The 25264-nt window shown below is 48.2% G+C and overlaps 1 protein-coding gene across 13 annotated transcripts in view; it reads right to left on the bottom strand.

The window, feature by feature from the left end:
* Positions 1-25264, bottom strand: part of cbfa2t2 (CBFA2/RUNX1 partner transcriptional co-repressor 2) — a 49586-nt gene that overhangs the window by 7697 nt on the left and 16625 nt on the right. For 11 of the 13 annotated variants that reach the window (XM_020055600.3, XM_013138081.4, XM_013138084.4 and 8 more), the window contains 3 exons: positions 7649-7804; positions 7023-7264; positions 4168-4257 (listed from right to left, as the gene is read on the bottom strand). In XM_020055600.3, the coding sequence (XP_019911159.2) occupies positions 4168-4257; positions 7023-7264; positions 7649-7804 (488 nt within the window). Of the gene's footprint in view, positions 1-4167; positions 4258-7022; positions 7265-7648; positions 7805-18252; positions 18412-18587; positions 18703-22150; positions 22411-25264 lie in introns of those variants that run through there. The other 2 variants (XM_029113783.2, XM_013138087.4) reach the window with 2 other exon arrangements.

Raw genomic sequence — 25264 nt, 5'->3', positions numbered from 1 at the left:
ATAGACAGAGAGACAGACAGAGATAGATAGACAGACAGAGAGAGATAGACAGAGATAGACAGACAGAGATAGACAGACAGAGATAGACAGACTGAGAGAGATAGACAGACTGAGAGAGATAGACAGACAGAGAGAGATAGACAGACAGAGAGAGATAGACAGACAGAGAGAGATAGACAGACAGAGATAGACAGACAGAGAGAGATAGACAGACAGAGAGAGATAGACAGACAGAGATAGACAGACAGAGAGAGATAGACAGAGATAGACAGACAGAGAGAGATAGACAGAGATAGATAGACAGACAGAGAGAGATAGACAGATATAGACAGACAGAGAGAGATAGACAGAGATAGACAGACAGAGAGAGATAGACAGAGATAGACAGACAGAGATAGATAGACAGAGAGAGGGAGATAGACAGAGATAGATAGACAGAGATAGACAGACTGAGAGAGATAGACAGACTGAGAGAGATAGACAGACTGAGAGAGATAGACAGAGATAGATAGACAGAGATAGATAGACAGAGATAGACTGAGAGAGATAGATAGACAGACTGAGATAGACAGACTGAGAGATAGACAGACTGAGAGATAGATAGACAGAGATAGATAGACAGAGATAGATAGACAGAGATAGACAGACTGAGAGATGGATAGACAGACTGAGAGAGAGATGGATAGACAGACTGAGAGAGAGATGGATAGACAGACAGACAGAGAGATGGATAGACAGACAGACAGAGAGATGGATAGACAGACAGACAGAGAGATGGATAGACAGACAGACAGAGAGATGGATAGACAGACAGACAGAGAGATGGATAGACAGACAGACAGAGAGATGGATAGACAGACAGACAGAGAGATGGATAGACAGACAGACAGAGAGATGGATAGACAGACAGACAGAGAGATGGATAGACAGACAGACAGAGAGATGGATAGACAGACAGACAGAGAGATGGATAGACAGAGAGAGATGGATAGACAGAGAGAGATGGATAGACAGAGAGAGATGGATAGACAGAGAGAGATGGATAGACAGAGAGAGATGGATAGACAGAGAGAGATGGATAGACAGAGAGAGATGGATAGACAGAGATAGATGGACTGAGAGATAGATGGACTGAGAGATAGATGGACTGAGAGATAGATATAGATAGTGAAACATAGGAACCGGAAAAGTCAGAGAGACACTATGTACAGTAGCAGGTTTTCTTGCAACATGGGTGTCATGGTAACGAAAACACGGGTGTCAAGGAAACGCCACAGAGACTCCACGGAGACAGCTGACAGAGGTTTAGACATTGTGGGGTGTGGGCTGAACTGGCCCCGGTTTGAGATCAACAACCAAGTAGGGAATATTTTCACCTTCCTTGCTGATCAAAAACAAGTTCCTATTAAATCTAATATCATAATGTCACTTTATTTTGAAACGGGAACCTTGAAATGCTGCACTGACTTATTTACAGGTCACGGAAACGTCATGGAGACTGAATGCAGACGTCACAGAAACGTCATGGAGACTGAATGCAGACGTCACGGAAACGTCATGGAGACTGAATGCAGACGTCACGGAAACGTCATGGAGACTGAATGCAGACGTCACGGAAACGTCATGGAGACTGAATGCAGACGTCACGGAAACGTCATGGAGACTGAATGCAGACGTCACGGAAACGTCATGGAGACTGAATGCAGACGTCACGGAAACGTCATGGAGACTGAATGCAGACGTCACGGAAACGTCATGGAGACTGAATGCAGACGTCACGGAAACGTCATGGAGACTGAATGCAGACGTCACGGAAACGTCATGGAGACTGAATGCAGACGTCACGGAAACGTCATGGAGACTGAATGCAGACGTCACGGAAACGTCATGGAGACTGAATGCAGACGTCACGGAAACGTCATGGAGACTGAATGCAGACGTCACGGAAACGTCATGGAGACTGAATGCAGACGTCACGGAAACGTCATGGAGACTGAATGCAGACGTCATGGAGACTGAATGCAGACGTCATGGAGACTGAATGCAGACGTCATGGAGACTGAATGCAGACGTCATGGAGACTGAATGCAGACTTCATGGAGACTGAATGCAGACGTCATGGAGACTGAATGCAGACGTCATGGAGACTGAATGCAGACGTCACGGAAACGTCATGCAGACGTCACGGAAACGTCATGGGGAGACAGTGTAGAAACTAGGCAGACCTGTTGCTGAGGAGGCTCAGAGGTAAACAGACAAACAGCAGATCTACTGGAGGACACACAAACACTGTTGAAAATGTCTGTAGCCTTGCCTGGCTGTTTAGACAGTCTCACATGTGTGTGTAGAGGGACAAACAACGCTCACCTTAGGGGACCCCAGCCAAGAGAAAAGAAGCAGAGAGAAGACTACAGCCATGTAGGGGACACAGACCGCCATGCTAGCATGTTAGCGTGTCTGTTGGCGTGTGGGAAACAGAGATGAGTCGAGACCGAATAGAATCTACGTCTGATGAGATGATGCAACCCCCTGCGTGTCTCCTCTCTACTGCTCTCCTCTATTGAAACATTTATATATTTATTTATTCACTCCCCTCCCTCTGGTCTCTTCATTTCCCTCCTCTCCATTTCTCATGTCTCTCATCTCTCTCTCTTCCCCTCCCTAATGAGCAACAGGCCAGAGTGTGTTTATAATTACACACACTTCCTTATTTCCCTTCTCCACTTAAGCCCCGAACCCCTCCCCTTCCCCTCTTCAACCCAGCTCCCCTTCACATCAGGCCACCACATATGCTGGCTGTCAGTTAAGCGGCAGGGTATTTTTTCTGCGGGCGGATGGGAGATTGGCGGCGCCGTTCGAGCCTGAGTGACGGCCTCTGTTAATGCAACGCAGAGACCATATGCTGCGCTGCTGAGCCCCGTAAAACCGGAGAGAGAGAATGGTTTATAGTCATGTTTCACACATCCCAGCACTCAATCTCTTCTTCTCCCCCAGCGCACCACTCCACCGCACCACTGCTGAGGGAGACGGAGAGGGGGAGGGAGGTAGAGAGGAGGGGGAGGGAGAAGGAGAAGACTGGGAGGGAGGAGGAGATGGATAAGTGGAGGGAGGAACAAGGAAAGAGGGAGCGGAAGCGCTTGAGGAGAAGTTGGGGAGCCTCGTAAATAACATTTTTAAAAAGTTGGGAAATCCAAGATGTTTTTCTTCTGTCTGTGTTCTGGGAGCGGCTGGGTCCGGAACGGTGTGGGTAAGGTAACACTGAACCATGCTGGGGGGGGGAAAGCGGATTCTCACCGTCTGAGAAATCCAGCAAAAACACTGACAACGGTTCACTGGTTGTAAGATTTATGTTCTGGTCTCATGAGGCTCCTGAAAAGTATATAATTTCATCCCCGAATGTTGCAAAGTTCCTCGCAGGCCCAAGCGAAATGTGCACAACGCCTCTCGCTCGTAAAGTCAACACATTCAGCTGTCCCGTTGCTGCAGGTCCACGGAAAGGCGAACGCATCACTGCGAAACCAATTCGATCAGAAATTCTGGAATTTTCCCGTAATGTTCTAACTCTAATAACTCTGCGGTCTACTAGCACGGTGCCATTGCCTGTTTGGAGGTCTGCGTTGTTTATAGTTCCCTGAAAACCAGACAGAGTGTGATCCTCCAGGAGCCGTCCCCAAGGTATGAAGGACGAAAGGCAGCCTCCCAAATGACTTCCATGTCACCCACATAGGCCACTACTCCCCCCAGGCCCCCCGGGATTCAGACCGAGTGAAGAAGAGAGAGAACGGGGAGCTACTTGGGAACCAACCCGTAACCTTCATGACATGTCCTGACTTCAACACTAGATAAAGACAGTTCTGGAGTCACCGTAGACCTCCTGAGAACATCAGAGAACCTTGTGATGAGCACAAAGAGCAAGACTGTCAGACACAACAGGCCTGGATTCAACATAGGAATACATCCAAAATACTGGGAGAAAACAAGAGATCGAAGGGGAGAGACGAGAGAGAGAGACGAGAGAGAGAGACGAGAGAGAGAGACGAGAGAGAGAGACGAGAGAGAGAGACGAGAGAGAGAGAGACAGAGAGAGAGAGAGAGAGAGAGAGAGAGAGAGAGAGAGAGAGAGAGAGAGAGAGAGAGAGAGAGAGAGAGAGAGGAGGTAGGTGTTACCTTGAGGAAGGGAATGACAAAAGGTCTCAGGGGAAAGTTGGTGGCCTCTTGAAGACGTGAGTGGAACTCCTCAATAGTCACCGTTGAATTCTGGGACACAGAGGACAAGTCAGCCAATCACAAAATAGCATAGATAATTTCCTCTGTTTCAAAACACTGAGTTTGACATTGTGCAAAGGCAGATTGATCCATCCAATCACTTGGCACAATTAATGGATTTATCCAATCTAGATCAGACATGCATCATGTATAGATCTGACTAGTCTAGATCAAACATACATCTTGAATAGACCTACAAACTAGGGGTGTCGCAATATACTGGTAATGACGATAACTGTGATATTAAAAAAAGGAATATTGATATCATATTAATAATACACATTTGATAATACCATATTGACTAGGCAAAGCTGAAGATCGTATTTTTCCAAAAACTCCTCTTGGTTTTTCATGTCAGCTATAGACAACCAATGCATGTGCTTAAACAAGGAGACTGGACCTTTGCACTGGTGTTAAACAAGGAGACTGGACCTATGTACTGGTGTTAAACAAGGAGACTGGACCTATGTACTGGTGTTAAACAAGGAGACTGGACCTATGCACTGGTGTTAAACAAGGAGACTGGACCTATGCACTGGTGTTAAACAAGGAGACTGGACCTATGCACTGGTGTTAAACAAGGAGACTGGACCTATGCACTGGTGTTAAACAAGGAGACTGGACCTATGCACTGGTGTTAAACAAGGAGACTGGACCTATGCACTGGTGTTAAACAAGGAGACTGGACCTATGTACTGGTGTTAAACAAGGAAACTGGGCCTATGCACTGGTGTTAAACAAGGAGACTGGACCTATGTACTGGTGTTAAACAAGGAGACTGGACCTATGTACTGGTGTTAAACAAGGAGACTGGGCCTATGTACTGGTGTTAAACAAGGAGACTGGACCTATGCACTGGTGTTAAACAAGGAGACTGGACCTATGTACTGGTGTTAAACAAGGAGACTGGACCTATGCACTGGTGTTAAACAAGGAGACTGGACCTATGCACTGGTGTTAAACAAGGAGACTGGACCTATGCACTGGTGTTAAACAAGGAGACTGGACCTATGTACTGGTGTTAAACAAGGAGACTGGACCTATGTACTGGTGTTAAACAAGGAGACTGGACCTATGTACTGGTGTTAAACAAGGAGACTGGGCCTATGTACTGGTGTTAAACAAGGAGACTGGACCTATGCACTGGTGTTAAACAAGGAGACTGGACCTATGCACTGGTGTTAAACAAGGAGACTGGACCTATGCACTGGTGTTAAACAAGGAGACTGGACCTATGTACTGGTGTTAAACAAGGAAACTGGGCCTATGCACTGGTGTTAAACAAGGAGACTGGACCTATGTACTGGTGTTAAACAAGGAGACTGGACCTATGTACTGGTGTTAAACAAGGAGACTGGGCCTATGTACTGGTGTTAAACAAGGAGACTGGACCTATGCACTGGTGTTAAACAAGGAGACTGGACCTATGTACTGGTGTTAAACAAGGAGACTGGACCTATGTACTGGTGTTAAACAAGGAGACTGGACCTATGTACTGGTGTTAAACAAGGAGACTGGACCTATGCACTGGTGTTAAACAAGGAGACTGGACCTATGCACTGGTGTTAAACAAGGAGACTGGACCTATGTACTGGTGTTAAACAAGGAGACTGGACCTATGTACTGGTGTTAAACAAGGAGACTGGACCTATGTACTGGTGTTAAACAAGGAGACTGGACCTATGCACTGGTGTTAAACAAGGAGACTGGGCCTTTGCACTGGTGTTGAACTGATCCGCAAAGACACGCCATTTTACTAGCCTATTCACATGGTTAAAAGGACGTTGTGTTTTCCCAAACACTCCTCTCGGTTCTTCCATAGCTTATTCATGGTCAAAGGATTGCATGTGCTTAAACTACGAGTCTGGAATATACACGGGACCTATACACTACTGTTTGAATTAATGCCTTTTTGTAGCCTATTCACTAGGTGAAAATGTTTTGTATTTTTCCAAACACTCCTCTCAGTGTTAGGCCTTGTGAATCTTTTGTTTTCAGGTTGCCTTTTCACTATCCATTAAGTGTAATTGTTCTTTTTTTACGCTTTTATTTTTGTATTGTACCATTAAGCTTACAGACTCTCTCCACCTCCATACACCCTTATTCGGAGTGTAATTCATTTGCCAAAAAAGAGAAAAAAACACATTGTAGGAAGATTAATTTTACAGCATTTATTTTTCTATAGATACCGCGATATTATCGTTACCGTAAATTATTTTGGCCATGATAATCGTGTAGTGAAAATCTGATATCGTTACAGCCCTTCAACAAACCAAAATCAGTCATAACAGACACACTCAAATTTGTTCAAACAGCAATAAAACTACCGAGCCCCAGGGATAGTTTCCCTTTCAGCGATCCATCACCCGGTTCATAGATAAAAGATGTGCAAAGATGGCAGACAGGTATTTTCAGAGTCACAAAAATAGCGCAATACGTTGCAGATGGGGCCTGTCAAAACTCAGAACCAATACTCCAGATCCACTCAGGCTTTTATACTTAAAATACAGGCACGTTCTGCTGAAATGAAACGTCTGCCAAAATGAAAGCCCAACAAAAATAATACTAAACATTATATACAAACATAACATTCTACATGAGTTAATTAAAACCTGAATTATTCAAATTCAGTTCAATTCATTAAGCTTCACCAAGTGTGGTGTCCGTAGGATGTTCGGCGGTTCTGCGGGCGTTCCCACCCATCGTTCCCAAAACGTTCCCACCCATCGTTCCCAAAACGTTCCTCAGACACTCACCACAAGGGCCAGGACCAGGTTGCGGACGCTCTCTCCGATCTCAGGCGAGATGTCGTTGCCGAACTGCTGCAGCGTCGTGAGGAAACGTTTCAGTTTACTGAGCTGGCGAGCGCCACAGGTGGCCGGCAGCTGCTGATTGGCCAACGAGGACGAAGAGGAGGAGCTAGGTCCATTGCTGTAGCGCTGGGGTGGTGAGGGCACAGCGTTCAACGTGGGTGGGGAGTGGTGGATTCCATTGGTCACTGGGCAGAGAAAAGGGGCGGGACACAGAAAGAAAGGAGCGAATGAGAGGTCGTCTAACTAGTTTATCAAATTAAGGGTGGGTGTTGGACTAGATGGTTGATACAAAGGTCGCCAAAGGTCAAAGCATATCAGATTACATATGACCACAGTACCACAGCACCAACAAAAGAAACCGTTCACACTGCCCTTATCAATGCACGGGTCAAGAGAATCAATGAGTGCAGAGCCAGGAGGCTCCTCCAGGGGGGGCTAGTGTTAGTATGGACCACACAAGCAACAACACCACTGAATCTCTTACTTCCTGGTCAATGGATACACTTGCTGCTCTTTAATCTGGGCGGGAGGGGGGGCTGTTCCGGTAATGTCCAGTGCGTTGTACTTACGAGTGGTGGAGGAGAAGGAGGCTGGACGGGGGCCACTGGAGTTGATGGAGGGCAGGGGGGGCATGATGGAGCTGCTGCCAGGGGGGGCTGGTCTGGAATGAGTCTTAACATTCACAGGAGAGCCGGGCATGGCAGGGGCCTTCTTCTCTCCACTGTCTGAGAAAGAGAGAGGGAGGACAGGGGAGGAGGTCAGTGGAAGCACGGCAGGGAGAAGTCCGGTTGCACGTTTTACACCCTGGTGGCACGATCACATCAACAACATGGGACCTGGGACACGCGCACGCACACACGCACGCACGCACGCACGCACACACGCACACACGGCAATGTGTTGAATCAGGTTTGCAGTGTGGTTTTGACCACCAACCACTCAAGTTAAAAACACACACACGCGTGCTGAAAAGCAACTCCACATTTCCAGACTCAATTCAACACTCTCGACGCAGATTCTTTAAAAGTCCTTGCCTTTGTCCCCCGCGACGCCCCTCACGGAATTAAAAACAACAACAGAACCCCAAACCAGAATGCCTGCCCGCCCCCCCCCCCCTGCCGGAGACACACCAGATGTCTCGGGGTCCACCCTGGCCTCGAAATCCTCCAGCCCTCCATTGAGCTCAATGGCAAAAGTGCTAATGAACAAAAACCATTGTGTCCGAGGAGAAGAATGGCCCTTGAAGGAGCTACCGGGGGCCAGGGCCAATGAGAGGGGGGCCGACAGAAGGGAGAGAGGCCGGGAGCTATTTCACGCTTTACTAACAAGATCGCAAAAGCTTTTGAATGTTAAACGCATACTTCTCAATATGCCACGGCCTATGAATGAAATGAATGGGACCACCAGATCAGTGGACAGGGTGGGGGCAGGAAGAGAGAGAGGGGGAGGGGAGGGGGGGGGGAGGGAGGGAGCGACAGAGGGAGTTGATAATAATCTTTAGATCAGACAGGGTCTTTGTTGGAACGGATCCCGCCAAGGCTTGGTCTCGTCTCCATTTGGAGTGGATCAGACAGATCATTAATAGACCAGCAAGGTTTAAAGGGTCAAAGGTGAGGGTGAGGGGGCCTCTTTTGAGCGCAGTGCCGTGGGTTTCAGGGCTCCCCTTTAGGGTGGCGACACAGTGCCTGTTTGCTGCCTCGGGCTGATTGTCTGCTCTATTACAAACCAAGCAAACTTCCAAATGCAACAGTCAGTCATTTGACAACATTTGTAAGCATGCTTGATTCTCAAATTCAGAGGTACGTGGCTTTAATTCTCAAGCAAGTGATGAGAAACAGGTAGGCTCAACAGCAGGGTGGAGCCAGGAGAAACAGGTAGGCTCAACAGCAGGGTGGAGCCAGGAGAAACAGGTAGGCTCAACAGCAGGGTGGAGCCAGGAGAAACAGGTAGGCTCAACAGCAGGGTGGAGCCAGGAGAAACAGGTAGGCACAACAGCAGGGTGGAGCCAGGAGAAACAGGTAGGCTCAACAGCAGGGTGGAGCCAGGAGAAACAGGTAGGCACAACAGCAGGGTGGAGCCAGGAGAAACAGGTAGGCTCAACAGCAGGGTGGAGCCAGGAGAAACAGGTAGGCTCAACAGCAGGGTGGAGCCAGGAGAAACAGGTAGGCTCAACAGCAGGCCCAGTATATGGGTGTTTCTTGGGAATTAGCGAAGGGTTGATGGTTGTCCAGAAAACCACTGCACCCCATGATTTGACAGCCCTCTCCTGCCCCCTTATCTGAGCCCCACTTTACACCATCCTCCCTCCATCCATTCAATTCTTCCCTCCGTCTCAGTCTCTCACCCTCTGCCTCCATCTAAAGACCCTCCTCCCGTGGCCAGCCTGCCATCTCTCCACCTGTTCATTAGAGCAGGGGACAGGAAGGAGGGCTATACAGCCATTTGGGCTTCTGACACACACACACACACACACACACACACACACACACACACACACATTGGCATAGAGTAGCTTGGAGCATACACGCTGGCTCCAAGGATTCGGTCCTTATGGTCAGGAAATTGGGATGACGTCTCAATAAGACACTCCATGGGGTGAAGACTTCAGAATAACAGCACCAGTTCCACATCAGGGTCCAAAGCTAACTTTCTTTCTCACCGGCCCAGTTGGTCTGAAATCTACTGGCACGGACTGTACTTTTACTGACCCGAACTGAATTAAAAAATATACATAATTGTATTTTACAGATAAATAGTAAATATCATCGGAATATTGATTTACACCAGAGATTTGCATGTGATATGGGACATGAGAGCTGATACAAGCAATTGCAGTTTCCATAAATATCATGCAACCCACACAAATATTAGCTACTACAAATATCATTGTCACCTTATCGTGAAGTGGCTTGCTTATTTGATGTGACATAAAAGCATGAAAATAAAATAATTCAGTTAATATATTTATGGTAACATAAATATGGCACTTGTAACTATTTGGTTGACGGGCTTCTTATGGGTCACTGCTAAGCAAGCGCTTAGGCAGGCGTAGTTAACATGATACGTACTGACACTTACAAGCCATGTCCGTATTCAACGGAGTACGTCATGGACGTAGTCCGTGAATGGTTTCTCCGCCTTCACAACGTGATAGGCGGTCGTAGTTAGTTTTTCCAATTTGGCTATGCGCTACCTCATTCATTCTGAGCAGGCAGACGTTCATTGGTGCAGCCGCGGGGTTGTCAACAGCCCGTTTGGTCGCAATACACGTGACATGCTCCAGGGACCTAAGAGCAGGTTTTCGGTAGTTGTTCGTTCCCTTAATGCAGAGGTGTCAAACCGGTTCCACGGAGGGCCGAGTGTCTGCAGGTTTTTGCTCTCTCCTTGTACTTGATTGGTTAATTAGGTCACTGATTGGTTAGTTTCTACCCTCACCTGGTTGTGTAGGTATGAACTAGGAACCAATTTATAGGAAAAACCAAAAACCTGCAGACACTCGGCCCTTTGTGGAACCGGTTCGACACCTGTGCCTTAATGCATTCGTTAGGAACACACAACATAAACGGCAGTACATGTGTCCTTTGCCATTGTCGTTTTCGACCCATGGAACCAGTTTTTCCAAAAAAACTAAGATGATCGCATTTTCTTTGCCTCGTACGATACCATATTTGGGTCCTGCTCTAGAATGCACTATGAAATATGATTGATCAAAACAGTCGAGACATCGAATATTATTGGTCAGAAAGACGAAACCGGTGCTGTACCACATGGAGGTGAGAGAAGCACCACAGACAAGAACAAGCGAAAATCGAAGCGGGAGAGTGACAAAGATGACAAGCAAACTTTTTAATAAAATACAATTAATTTAAATGGAGAAACTGAGGACCGGCAAAGGTGAGAGTAGCTGTATCACGTTCAGAAAGTGTCAATGATTTTATATCAGAAGGTAAAAAGGACAATGTGGATATTCCTCTAAAGCAGGGTTATTCAATTGTTACCCTAATGGTTCTGCTGGTTTTCTGTTGGACCTCATCATTAACTACACCCACATGTCCCTAGTCTAAACCATTCCCTGACTAGAGGGTTACAAGTAAAATACGTAGAGGAACTGGCTTTAAGTGGAACTGGCTTCGAGATCCAGCGCTGAGTTTCGGGGCTGAACAGAATCAAATGGGTTACATTTTATGACAAAACAAAACCATCCAAGTCAGCATCTGTTCTAAAGGAATACATCTAAAGTCTCTACAAGCTGCCAAATTCCCAGAATACCCTGTTTGGAAAATGTTCAAAATAATGATGGAATGAGCATGAAATCCACAGTCCTCCATTCAGGATTTTGAGAAAACCTGAATTATGGTCTGAGATAATAATCAAGTTTGCTAAATGACTGAAATGGAACTGTATGATATCAGGCAAGATCTGATTTTAGATCATTACTACTCTGAGAGACATTATGAATATGGGCCAATGTACCTACCAAAAGGCTTCTCAAAAAAAGAACAATAAAATAAACAATTCACAATGCTAATTTAGCCATTTAGTATCAAGTGCTAAAGTCAAATGAGATTGGAAGTCCTTGGCTGTGACAAAGGTAATTAAAAGTCATTTAAAGGTAATTTATCTAACACAAATAGAGAAGTCCTAATTCACTCGCTGTGTGAAAGGGTCAGCCACAGACAGATTACTTCTGCCAAGCACCCGAGCCCACTGCCACCATCCATGTGTCACATGATGGACGTGTCAGGCAGATGTCAGCAGCTGAATCAGCCCTCACACACACACACACACACACACACACACACACACACACACACACACACACACACACACACACACACACTCAGGGTGCAAAGAACACGGTCCACTGTCAGCCTGAGAATACATGAAGACTACGAGTCAGTATTATAATAAGTCTGAGTGTCTCCTGTCCACATATATCGGCCGATGGATTGACACACAGATCAACATGTTGTCATTTTTACTCAAAAGTTTCTTATTGTCCAGCCACTCGACCATAGGAGAACGATGGCCGGAGCACGGCAGAGATGCTTGCCCTTCAGAAACATTCTCCTATCCCTGAAGAGAACCTCTGAAGCTCTGTGGGCATTTGGGTTCTAGGTGGCCTTTGAGTTCTTGGTCTCCTACCTGACCAAGGCCTTTCTTGCCCGCTTACTTAGTTTGGCCAGACAGCCAGCTCTATGAGGAGTCTTGGTGGCTCCAGACTTCTTCCATTCTACTACAACGAAGCCCACTGTGCTCCTGGGATTGTTTAATGCTTTAGCCATTTCATTATTACCTTCTCCAGATGCCTCGGCACAGTTCAACCTCTGAGGTCTACAGAGTTCCTTGGACTTCATAGCTTGGTTTTTGCTGTGACATGCACTGTGAAATGAGGGACATGCACTGTGAAATGAGGGACATGCACTGTGAAATGAGGGACGTTCACTGTGAAATGAGGGACGTTCACTGTGAAATGAGGGACGTACACTGTGAAATGAGGGACGTACACTGTGAAATGAGGGACGTACACTGTGAAATGAGGGACGTACACTGTGAAATGAGGGACGTACACTGTGAAATGAGGGACGTACACTGTGAAATGAGGGACGTACACTGTGAAATGAGGGACGTACACTGTGAAATGAGGGACGTACACTGTGAAATGAGGGACGTACACTGTGAAATGAGGGACGTACACTGTGAAATGAGGGACGTACACTGTGAAATGAGGGACGTTCACTGTGAAATGAGGGACGTTCACTGTGAAATGAGGGACGTTCACTGTGAAATGAGGGACGTTCACTGTGAAATGAGGGACGTACACTGTGAAATGAGGGACGTACACTGTGAAATGAGGGACGTTCACTGTGAAATGAGGGACCTTATATAGACATTGGTTCGCCTTCGAAATAATGTCCAATGGGGTTTTGTACAGTGAAAAGTTTAGACACAAGTAAATGGGTAAGTGTGTCAAAACATTTACCTGGTACTGTATATAGAAGGATATAAATAGTTTAGATAGATATAGATTATGGATAGAGGAAAAAAAAATGTGTATACAGATAGATGTCTCTCATGCACCAGGTGTCTCCAATCTCCCACTCTAATAAGCCCGCAAACGAGCAGCTGTGGAGAAACAGCCAATCAGGTGCAGGGAGAAGCAAGGGAGGGAGAGAAAAGAGAACTGTTTTTGGCAAAAACAGATGAAGCAGTGAACTGGAATGACGGACACATCCTCCTTACTGCAGTTTATTCCCTCCTGGCTCAGGAAACACACACACTACGTTTAATAATTACATCAGATGTGTCTTGGGGATGATTCTGTTACATCTGAGTAGGTGATAAGGTGAAACATCTAAATGAGAGGTTGAGTTTGTGCGACAATAAGAGTGAGACATTTGACTTAGGACTGTCATACTGACATTCTGAACAGACTTTCAACCATAGAGGCTGTCAAATATCAGTGTTAATATTGACATGAAGCATATTTCCATATCAATCTACATTGATCTCCATTCAGAGAAGAACCACTGCTGTTGTGTGCCCCTGTACACACACACACACACACACACACACACACACACACACACACACACCCCCTGTTATGGAATAGAAACAAAGGAGAAGAAGCACAGGTGTTCACTACTATCAGTGTCTGAATGTTTCCTCTGAACACACGCACACACCTCAAGACAGTTAAGGGACAGGAGGCATTCTAACCCTCGGTACGGCCAATGGCTGTTGGACCTCGAGGTCACCTGACAATGTGACAGGACCGCTACAACAACTGCAGCGTCAACATCTGACAAAACAAATGGAGACCTTCTGCGATCTGCGAAGTCTAAATGGCTAGACATTTCAATCACGGGAGAGACGCGCAAGAGTAACACGAAAAGTCCTCAGAGGCTCTGAGCTCTGAATGCTGGGAAATCCATCGAAGAAATAAAATCATACCACAAAAAATAAAAGGAGCATTACACCCACCAGCCTCCCGCCCCCACTGTCAACACAACAAAACACTGGGGAGGGAGACCGGGAAAGAAAAGCGAGGGAGGGAAAGCGCCAGAGAAAAGGAGAAAAAACACGAAAGAGCAAGAGGACAAGAACAGAGAGAGAAGCCTGCCCACAAAGCCAAGGACACAAAGGGTTAAGCTATGCCCCCCCCCCCCCCCCGCCCCCCCTCCCCCACCCCCCTCCTCCTGCCATATGGATGTAATCGGGCAAGAGGCCGGCCAGCTGGGACCCCCCCCCACAGTCACCTGAGACAGAAAGAAGGGACAGAAGGCCCCCCTCCCACTCCCCCAGTTAAGATCCACCGCTAATGTGTTCCGGAGCGGAGCACAGCCGAGGACAGTGGAGAGGAGGAGAGAGGAGAGGTAAAAGTGAGTGTAGGAGAAGAGAGGAGAGACAGGAGGAGGGGAGAGGAGAGGTAAAAGAGAGTGTAGGAGAAGAGAGGAGAGACAGGAGGAGGGGTGAGGAGTGGGGGGAAAGGATGGGCTTTAAGACACGAGCCACTGAATGCAGTGGGGTGAGAGTGGACTTATGCCTGGAAACAAAGCCTGCACCTGGTCTCTGCCCGTCCACACACAGGAACAATACAGCTCACATCTGTTACCCACTCTGCCAATCTCTCACTGTGTCTGTCGCCCACACACACACACACACACACACACACACACTTGCTGTCAGGCAGAGCTATCTTGGTGTCCACCACAGCCAAGCAACAGGTCTGATCAACTCTCCATGACAACTGGGTAAATAACGGAGCTGCTGCTATCTGGCCTGTGTGTGTGAGTGCGTGTCTGTGTCGTGTTAGCTCTCCAATATGCAGGAGGCACACTCCACAATCTAAGCCCAATGGAAACCTAGACGGTTACTTGTCCAGCATCCAATTATTATCATTAATAGTCTGTGGAGCCAGTCGATGTCGAGATGTGTCCTCCAAAGCAACTCAGATGAATGACAGAGTGGTTCTGGTTCTTATTACGCTGCTCGCTCAACCCGGAATGTCTTGACCAGAATCATTATGCGACGGAAGGCACACACCACACGCCCTTCTACCTCACAGCTAACCAAGCCACCGCCAGGCGTAGCTAGCGCGCGGTGAGGTGACATTCACTTGCTCACCTCCCCACCAACAGTGTTGGCCAATGGCACCAACGCTCTGAGGGCCCCTGGGCTACATACATACTCCACATACATCAGACAGATCAATGAGTCTATGAACATTAAGTCCTGTCTAAAATATTTCAGAGAGACCAAGATTTTGGATGCACCAATATGAAAATAATTGTCCAACCCCGATTTGTTATTTCAGTATCCGTGACCTCCAAAAAATAATCATTTCAAATTCAGTCACACAAATCTTTCTATATACTCAGGTAAGTCGCCCCCAAAAAATTAAGTCTGATAATACAAATAAAATGTAGAAACTATATAATAATAAGTACATATTTTCTTTCGGTAATTACACAATACCTGGACATGAATGTAGCAAATTCGACATTAGGCTTCATCAACAGAACCACAGGCCAGTACATATGAAGGCATCCCTAACCAAGACATTAAAGTGGGCGTCCAAAATGACATCCTATTCACTGTTTACCACGGAAAGTCAGGCCTAGCCACGTCCAAAATGGCCCCCCAGAGACCCTGCTCAACAGTAGTGTGCTAGACATCGAGTAAAGGTTCATTAATATCGAACGGTGTTGCAGTAAATAGGGGCTAGTGCTCCGTTGAGGACCTAGCTTGGAACGGCCGAGCTGCTTGTTTGTCTTGGCTCTCCATACCTCGCCAGGCCACATAGCTGGCCTTCACCCAACAACAACAGGGTACCTTTGTGCAAGCGTGTGCGTGCGCGGTCGCAAGTGCGTGTGAGCAAGTAACAGATGTGCCGTCAACGCGGGCCCACCGCGTTTCCCAGAGAGGAGCACGAGGAGCAGAAGCCGTCCTCCAACGGGCCGGCCAAGACGCTCCCGTAAAAATCTCCAACAAAAACCGTGTCGGTCAGCTGTAATTACAAAAACACGAACGTCTGTCCTGGCTGGTGGTTGGACGAGAACAACAGATGGAATAGTACTTACTGGCACCGAATGACGACCCACAGACACACAAGAGAAAACAACTCGGAGAGCAGGTAAGGAAGTGGGGCTGGCTGGTAGGACCAGGGAGAACCTCCACCTGGCGATAGGAGGTCTTCCAAACAGAACCCCACACTCTCCATGTGGTTTGGTGTGGACCGAGGCCTGTAAACAAGTACACTATAAAAGGATACGGGGCCTGATACGGGACGAAGCCTCCGACACCGGTTCAGAGTCAGCCGGTGACGGCAACTGAGGTCAGGACTTCAACCGTCATAGTTGGGTGTCGTTTATTCCAAACAGTGCAAGTAGAAGCTAGATGTCGAAGGTATGAATCCAAATGATAACACTCTCATCATATTTACACATAATCTGCTTTACGGTCTTGTCTACGGTTCTCAAATTCCACCGAGTTCTATTTAAAGCCTCTACCCCTGAAAACCCGCAGTGTGGGTTTCACTGAGCGGTTTTGGAATGAACACAACCCAAATAAAGTATTTGGTTATCAGAAAGATCTTATTAACTATTATGTTTCCAACTTCCACACTCATACACTCCTCCCAAAACACTTATACACAACCACACAAATCCACACTTGCACCTTTGCAACAAATGGCCCCATTGTCACCTTGTTTACTGGGGTGTTATTCGTTCAAAACACACATCAGCATCACAGAGTGGTCAGATGTGTGTGTGTGTGTGGAGTGTATGCTGTCAAGTGTGTACAAACCGTGTTGAGTCGTGAATGAGAGGCGGTACCCGACTGGCCTGGCATCACCCAACGCTAGATTAAGGTAGATCAACAGTCAGGACGACTTCAGGCAGTATAATAAGAAGTGGCATACCTTGACTGGGCATTGCCAATATCAGAAAAGGCAAGTCACCCGTTTATTTAGTAGCTGCTATGAGAAGGTTGTATTGAAAAATGTGAAATTATAACAGTGAAAATAATAATATTCACAGACTGCTACGTCCACCTTTCGTTATTCTCTGTGAACCCCTTCACTCCCAGAGAAGTAGAACTTGTTCAGCCCAGCACATTATCTGCTTATAGGGTTACAGCCAGGTCACCTCTCCGTGCCTAATTGATTTGCATGCAATCAATCATCCGAGTCGTCACCACCATGACAACTCTTTCAACTCCCGCCGGCTCACAAGAAAAACGATCGCTGACAATTACATGACACGTTAAAAAACAGGGAAGCGGCGCAAGTTGCCCCCTTTGGATTTTACCTCAACTTTCCCGCCGACACTGTTGATTAACGGTCCGGCTCGTCAAAACACAGCAATAAAACTCCCTCGACACTCGACTGGGCAGTAAATCAAAGAGCACTGGGTGCTTCCGGGCTCCTCTGCCTGTCGAAGGGTCAGACAAACTGTCTCCTATTCGCCACAAACCACCTGACATTCCACTTAACCCCTCCCAGCCTGGGTGCCGCTGTCATCCACGTTGCTCTGGACGGCGTTTGAGAGGCGAGGGCCAAGCACAGCTCCATAAAACTGGATACAAGCCTCAGACATTAGGAACAGGAGAGCCTAGCGAGGCAAGCTCGTCTGAGACCAGGTGCGGGAACCCAGGCTTAATGTGAACAAGGCGTGGAGGTCACTCTGAGCCAGATGTTCAATACGCCACGGGCCATCTTTGACGCATCAGAAAGCATCGGTTCTCACGACGCCGATTACGACGGAGACAGAGGGAAAATGTCAAAAGACGAGCAATAAAAGACAAATACATCTGTGCACGGCCAGAGGTTTCACCCCCCCCCCACCCCCCCCACCCCGGAGACAATGCAACAATTTCAAAAGTCTAAAAGGTTTGGGAGCATGTCTAGAGAATGGACAGCCTGTGTCTGTATCGCCCTACGACCTACATGAGTCTGTTTCAACATATTCACATTAGTCTGCAACACACAGGCGGAGCCACAGCCAACCGAGCAGAGGATTCATTTGACTCTCACGTTATCTTTGAACAGTCCACTAAAAGGATCTCTGCAAACGTACTCGCTTTCGAAATTACACGTTCAAATGAAGGCTAAGGACAGTGAACTGAGGTTGGAAGAAACACACAGACACACACACACACACGCGCTCACCCGGTGGCCCGTTGGGCAACAACAAGCCGTACGTGCCTCAGGTGTTCACCAGAGAAGGTCCGCTTCCGCCCCCTGGACCGGGCCGGAGCAGTAGGTTAGACAGTCCTAACGCCCTGCGCTGCCTCTGGCAGGGACCGATAAGGACAACAAAGGGGCCAGCTGTGTTTAGAACAATGAAGAGAATGAGTGTGTGGGGTGTTCAGGGGAAGGGTGTGTGTGTGTGTGTGTGTGTGTGTGTGTGTCCTGGCGTGTCAGGGGTGAGTGACTGTTCCTCTAGGCTCTATGAACGTTGGGCCTCCCTCCCCAGCACAGTCCAGGGCAGGGTCACAACTCACCGGTCACAGAGAGTTGGCGTGCTCTTCATTATTAATGACAGACTTGGCCGACCGCCCCCATCTCTCTCACTCTCTCTGAGGAATGTGAAAAGCCTGGTAGGGAGGAGGGCACGTCCTGACCAGTGGGGGAGGGAAGGAGATAAAGACAGAGAAAGAGGTAAACAGAGAGAAGGAAAGTCAATGGGAAGGGGAAGAAACAAGGAAGGGGAAACCTTGAGGAATGATAGAGTATGACGAGAGGGGGCAGAGGGGGAGAGAGGGGGAGAGGGGGAGGTGAGGGAGAAAAGGAAAGGAGGAGAGACAGAGGAGGGGTGTTTGTGTTGGATGATGGCTGTCGTGGAGACGGAGGTGGGGCTGAGCTAACACCCTCTGCAGAGGTCACCCAGGATAGATAGATCACCTAAGAGACACGTGGAAGAGAGATACGTGGAAGAGAGATACGTGGAAGAGAGATACGTGGAAGAGAGATACGTGGAAGGACAATAGAGGGGTTGGGAAAGAGATAGAGAGGTTTGACAGAGATACGTGGAAGGACAATAGAGGGGTTGGGAAAGAAAGAGATAGAGGTTTGACAGAGATACGTGGAAGGTCTATAAATGGATTGGGAGAGATGTGACCCTCTAGCTCCCTGTGCATGGAAAGGGAAAGAGCAACACACCTACCTCCTTAAACACACCAAACTCCTTAAAACACCTCCTATATCAATAAACACACATCCCAACTCATTAAACACAACGCCTATCTGCTTAAACACACCTCCTAACCCCTTAAACACACCTCCAATCTCCCTAAACACACCTCCAATCTCCCTAAACACCCCTCCAATCTCCCTAAACACCCCTCCAATCTCCCTAAACACCCCTCCAATCTCCCTAAACACCCCTCCAATCTCCCTAAACACCCCTCCAATCTCCTTAAACACACCTCCAATCTCCCTAAACACACCTCCAATCTCCCTAAACACACCTCCAATCTCCCTAAACACACCTCCAATATCCCTAAACACACCTCCAATATCCCTAAACACACCACCAATTTCCTGAAAAACAGCTCTTTCAGCCCCTTGCTCGGAGAATAAAAATGGGGTTTTCCTGAAAAGCAGAACACTGTGTGCAAATCATAAGTGAGCGCACTATTTTCTCTTACAGATGGACACACCCAAATGCCCATACACATCCACACACACTGGCTTACTGACACTAAGGGACGTTTCTCAGGGGCCCAACGAGCCGTTTAGCGCCGTCATCCCGCCCCCGTCATCCAAGACAGGAGACACATCTCTTCAAACCAGTACACTGAACAAAGGCCTGTGGTTCTGGGTCACCGGGCCGGGCAGAAGGCATTACCCTGAGCAAAACCACCCGGGCCCTCCCCGCCAAAGCCAGACCTCTGACACTTCTCACAGGGAAGGGGCCCTCGCTGTGGAGCTGGTGGGGGGGTGACAAAGGAGGCATTCACTCACACACACTAGCAGTCATAATCACACACACACACACACACACCACACACACTGATAACACACACACACACACCACACACACTGATAACACACACACACAGTGACCATAGTGTTGAAAACAGGGGTTTAGAGAAGAAATCATGATTGGGAGATGACAGGTCATCATCTCCCCCCACCCCTCCACAGGCCTGATATCACAGCCCTAGTCGCTGGAACTAATCAAGAGCTTCCTGCTCTGCAACGTTTGAAGCAGCTGCTTCAGGACCTGTGTGTGTGTGTGTGTGTGTGTGTGTGTGTGTGTGTGGTGGGGGGAGGGGAGGGGGGAGGGCGAGAGAGAGGGGAACTCAGAGATAAAGGGAGCATTCTGAGCAGTGATTGTAAGGATTTGAGCTTAGTGGACAAAGGTTAATGGTGTCTATGACATCCCGGGAATTCATCACGACCAATTGGTATGAACTAGGTACTAATTGTGGGGACCGTTATGAGCCTGTATGTAGATGTATTGTAAGGATAGGCTAACATATTATTATTTCTGGGTCAGTCTCTCAACGATTCCACATTGAAACTGTTGAACATTCCCTGCTAGAGAGACTGCCTCCAGATGAAAACAATGAGCCGATATCTCACACGCAAACGTGCCCACAGCACACACAGGCGTGCGCACACACACAGAGCTTCTGCTGTCAGGAGTGTGACAATATCCAGCCGGCCCCCAGACGCAGGACTCACAGGTTTGAGTCTGCCCAGTCCAATCTCCCCACAGACACAAAGTCCTGCTTTACTGAGCTGAGACTAACCAGGTCCCCTCGATCTCTGTCTGTCCCTGGCTGTCTGACTGCCTGTCTGTCTGTCTGGCTGGCTGTCCATCCTCTCCTCTCAACCGCAGAAAACACGAGGACACAGAGACAGGTCGAAGCACACAAGGTCTTTGTGAAAACATTCATAGATTGCCTTGCGTTATAAGTTTACCGGGTTGTGTAGGCTTCCAGAGAGTTGCTAGAGAATTCCATTCATTATCGGTTGTCAGGCTCGCACATAGCATTTTAAATAACAGCATTATCTGGATTAACCCGTAGCAACACATAGCTAGGTGAACACACAGGCACCAGGAATACAGAAGACTGCGATAACCTTCACCCACTCTCTGCAGTCCCTTGAGTCTCACCTCAGCAGCAGCATCCATTTTGTTTACCTTGAAAGCTGTGCCACGTGGAACTGGGGAGTCAGCACAGGGAAACGGCAGAGGAACACGGCAGTGTCATTTACTGGGGGGGGGGGGGTGCCTAAACTAGGATCGACCGTCTCGGCTACAAAACAAGACTGTAATGTCTTCAGAGTAGCAGATAGTCCTCCGTCTACACTGTCGGATAGTCCTCCGTCTACACTGTCGGATAGTCCTCCGTCTACACTGTCGGATAGTCCTCCGTCTACACTGTCGGATAGTCCTCCGTCTACACTGTCGGATAGTCCTCCGTCTACACTGTCGGATAGTCCTCCGTCTACACTGTCGGATAGTCCTCCGTCTACACTGTCGGATAGTCCTCCGTCTACACTGTCGGGTAGTCCTCCGTCTACACTGTCGGATAGTCCTCCGTCTACACTGTCGGGTAGTCCTCCGTCTACACTGTCGGGTAGTCCTCCGTCTACACTGTCGGGTAGTCCTCCGTCTACACTGTCGGGTAGTCCTCCGTCTACACTGTCGGGTAGTCCTCCGTCTACACTGTCGGGTAGTCCTCCGTCTACACTGTCGGGTAGTCCTCCGTCTACACTGTCGGGTAGTCCTCCGTCTACACTGTCGGCTTGTGTTCCAATCCTATAACTAGAACCAGTTGCGTGACATGCAGGCGTTTTTATGACATAGCTGACAGAGTCCTCTGAACGCGGCAGTGTTCCCAGCGCCAAGCTAAATGTTGTTAGCCGTGTCCCATGTCATGAGGAGGGACATGAAGAGAAGACGGCTGGCAGTGCTCTGACTATATTACACAAAATTGAGTGAAGCTGGACCAAGCACTCACACACTCCTATCTCACTAAGTAACACACACACACACACACAATAACCTCAGCGCGCTACACAGAAAAGGTGAGACACAAAGTGGTTTTACCTCCACCCTACGAGTCGTCCGTTGTGTGTCCTGACCCAGCTGAGGTGCCTCTTTCTTATCCGTCTCTATTTTCTGGTTCTTTTCTCTCCGTCCGCACGCCTTCATATGTCAGACATGTGTTGGCGTTCCCACATATGTGAGTCCCAGTGTGGCGGAGTCTAGAGCCAAAGAAACACAGATGGCTCCCAGATGGAAGAGGATATCCAGGCAGTCCGGCACACTCTGCGCGCTCTCTCTCTCTCTCTCTCTCTCTCTCTCTCTCTCTCCCCCTCTCTGTTCGCTCTCCCGCTCTGTCTCCGTCACACACACACAGACACACACAAACTGTGTGAACCTCTTGCTCTCGCTCTCTCCCTCTCTATCTCTGACTCCTCCCCCCTTTTCCCACAGACCATCTCCTCTGTTTCCAGGGCCAGTCTGATGTCAGAGACAAGGCCACGCCCCCCCCCCTCGGTGGAGCTCTCGGCCAATGCAGAGCTAATCTATTTAATGTATTTACAGACGGGCCTCTTAATTAACATAACTAATTGTCCTGGCACCTACAGGCTAAACAGAAGCCGTGCCAAAAGAGGGGGGGGGGGGGGGGCTTTACTTTCCTCTTCACCCCCTTCCAGAGTGGGGCTCTCACAATGGTTTATTCCTTCTCGGTTGCCCTTTTCCATTCACTCCACTCTTTTTGTTTCCCCACCTTAATGCAGTCTGCTAGACCATTGAATCCAGTGTGGACACTTGAGGGCAGATGAATGCAACCTCTTGTTCTCAAGCTTCACTGAGTAAAACCTAAGCCACCGACTGATTCATCAGCAACACAAAAAAATAACAGACTCTGAAATGAGAAAGGCTGACCCACAACTGAGAACGTGGAGGACTGAACACTCCACCTAAAAATTGTAAATGTTCTGGGGCGCGGGACTGTGGATATCCTTCAAATTCTGAGGCTAATGGTTACTCACAGGCTCTATAATTGACCAATGGCAAACCACGGTGCCCATTAAAGGCCTTCCCAAGCTCCAGAAAGGAGTGCTCTAAACGGGACACACACATGCGCCAACAAAAAAACAAACAAACAAACAAACATCAGCCTAACATAAACAAAAGAAGCATATTAAGAGGTGACACAGCCCAGCCTTGCAGACACACACCGCCTAATAGCTTCATAAGGTTCAGCTAACCCCGCGGGGGTTGATGACGCACAGACGCACGCAGCACAGCTTTATCTGATCTCGTCGGACTGATACATTTAGAGGATGCATCTGGCCAAGGGAGAGAGGGCCAGGTGGCCACGGCCAAGGGAACAGGAGGCTGGCCGCTGACTGCTGGTGCTCTGCAGACGCCAGCCCAGACGCCCCGCAGGTGAACGTGTCCACGCTCGCCAGCTAACGGGAGACTCGTTACCACACGACGGCAACCGCCCTCTTACTCTGCCGCTGTCTTCTATCTGTCACGTGTAACGTCCGAATCGCCCCTGTACTAGGTAGTTAGTTACCTCATTCAGTTGACACACACCTAGCCAATTACTTTGGGCCATTCTTTAAGACCATAACAGAGGGAGAAGGAAGGGGGGGGTGGTATGGGGTACTGCTTAAGCTCCTTCTTAACGCAGTCTTCCACAGCTGTTAACCATTGTGCTGGGGTGTATGTCCCAAAATGAAAAAAAAAAATGAAAAGGGATCGTTGCTAGCTGCCTACAAAATGAGATATCCCAGTGAACCTCGAGCATCTGGTTCTGTTCACACGCTCGCTCTCTCTCTCTCTCTCTCCCCACGAACATCTACATTTAGAAAAATAAACAGAGCGCTTAAACGACGGCACCAGTGCTCCCCTCTGGTCCATAGCAGGGGAGTTTGGACGTCGGAGGGTCTGAAGGGGGTAAAGGGAGAATCAGTATAATTACCTCACTCACTTTGTCTTGTGCTGGGTGGTTTGTTGGGGCGAGCTAAGGGATGGGGTGACTGTGGTCTTAAGTCCACAATGAATTCAAATAAAATCATCAAGCTTCACAAAAAGTCTGGTCATACCTCGATGAGTGCTAATGTCTTTGCGGGTGAGCCACTCTAAGGCGCAATCAAAAGCCCATCTCCTGTAAACAGACAGATGTACGTACAACAAATCGTTCCCAAGGCGGCCAGGAACGGAACAGTCCTCCTGCCATAAAAGACAGGGACAACCCAGCCACCCTCCCCCACTAGGGCCAATTCAAAAAGCCTTTTACACACACTTTACACCGGCACCAGCTTCTGCAGGGAAAACCCAGGCGCCGGCAGTCAGCTGAGGTGACTACTGAAAGGTGTCATTATCATCACAAGCGGGAGGCACGCAGGCTCGCGGTGGCTGCTGATGGCAGGCTCCGTCTCAGAGTGGCGCGCTGGCGAATGTACCTCGCTTTTTAAATGGGCTATTATCTCCTGGGCTTTTTAACAAGCACCCGAGGGCAACAAAGCCGGGGCCAGCAGCCGGGCCGCACAGCGCCGGGGAACCCCCTCGTTTTCTGTAGAACGAAAGCCACCAGCCGACAACAGAGCGACAGGGGCCCCATTGTGCTACAGCGACGCGCGCATGATCTGAATGCAATCAACAGCTAATCTATTAGCATTAACGCTACATTTAGGTTTTACGTTGTTAAGTGTTGGGCTGCATTAGCATAAGAAGCCATTCAAGAAAGTCTTAGATAACAACTATTAAGTCACAAGGGGGGAGGTTGTTGCATCTTCCACCTCGTTGGTGAGAACTGCCAATTCTTAGCAAACAAGCTGCTGACAGAAAGAAAACAAAACAAAAACTGGGCTTCCTACGCTTCCCGTTAGCCACACATGAAAACATGAATCCATGCAATAATGACCGCTGATGTTTCGCAGGACATGCTAATGCTAATGGCAGCCCAATGAGCAGGAAATAAACCAAAACACTGAGATGCTGTTGAGTGTCTTTCTCCAGCTGTAAAATACCTATTTCCACCCACATTGTTCTAAGCAGACGCCTGTGAGTGTTTGTGTGTGTTTTTGTCTTTCAGAGGCCAGGCTTGTCTTTGGTTGTTCACAGGTTGGAGAGCCGGCCAAAACCACTCATCGACTGGCTTGTCTCCCAGTTCCCCCGACCCACCATATCTCAGCCCAC

This window comes from Esox lucius, chromosome 17 (genome assembly GCF_011004845.1).
Source record: "Esox lucius isolate fEsoLuc1 chromosome 17, fEsoLuc1.pri, whole genome shotgun sequence".
NCBI classification, from domain to species: domain Eukaryota; kingdom Metazoa; phylum Chordata; class Actinopteri; order Esociformes; family Esocidae; genus Esox; species Esox lucius.
This window is presented reverse-complemented; position numbering and strand designations above follow the sequence as displayed.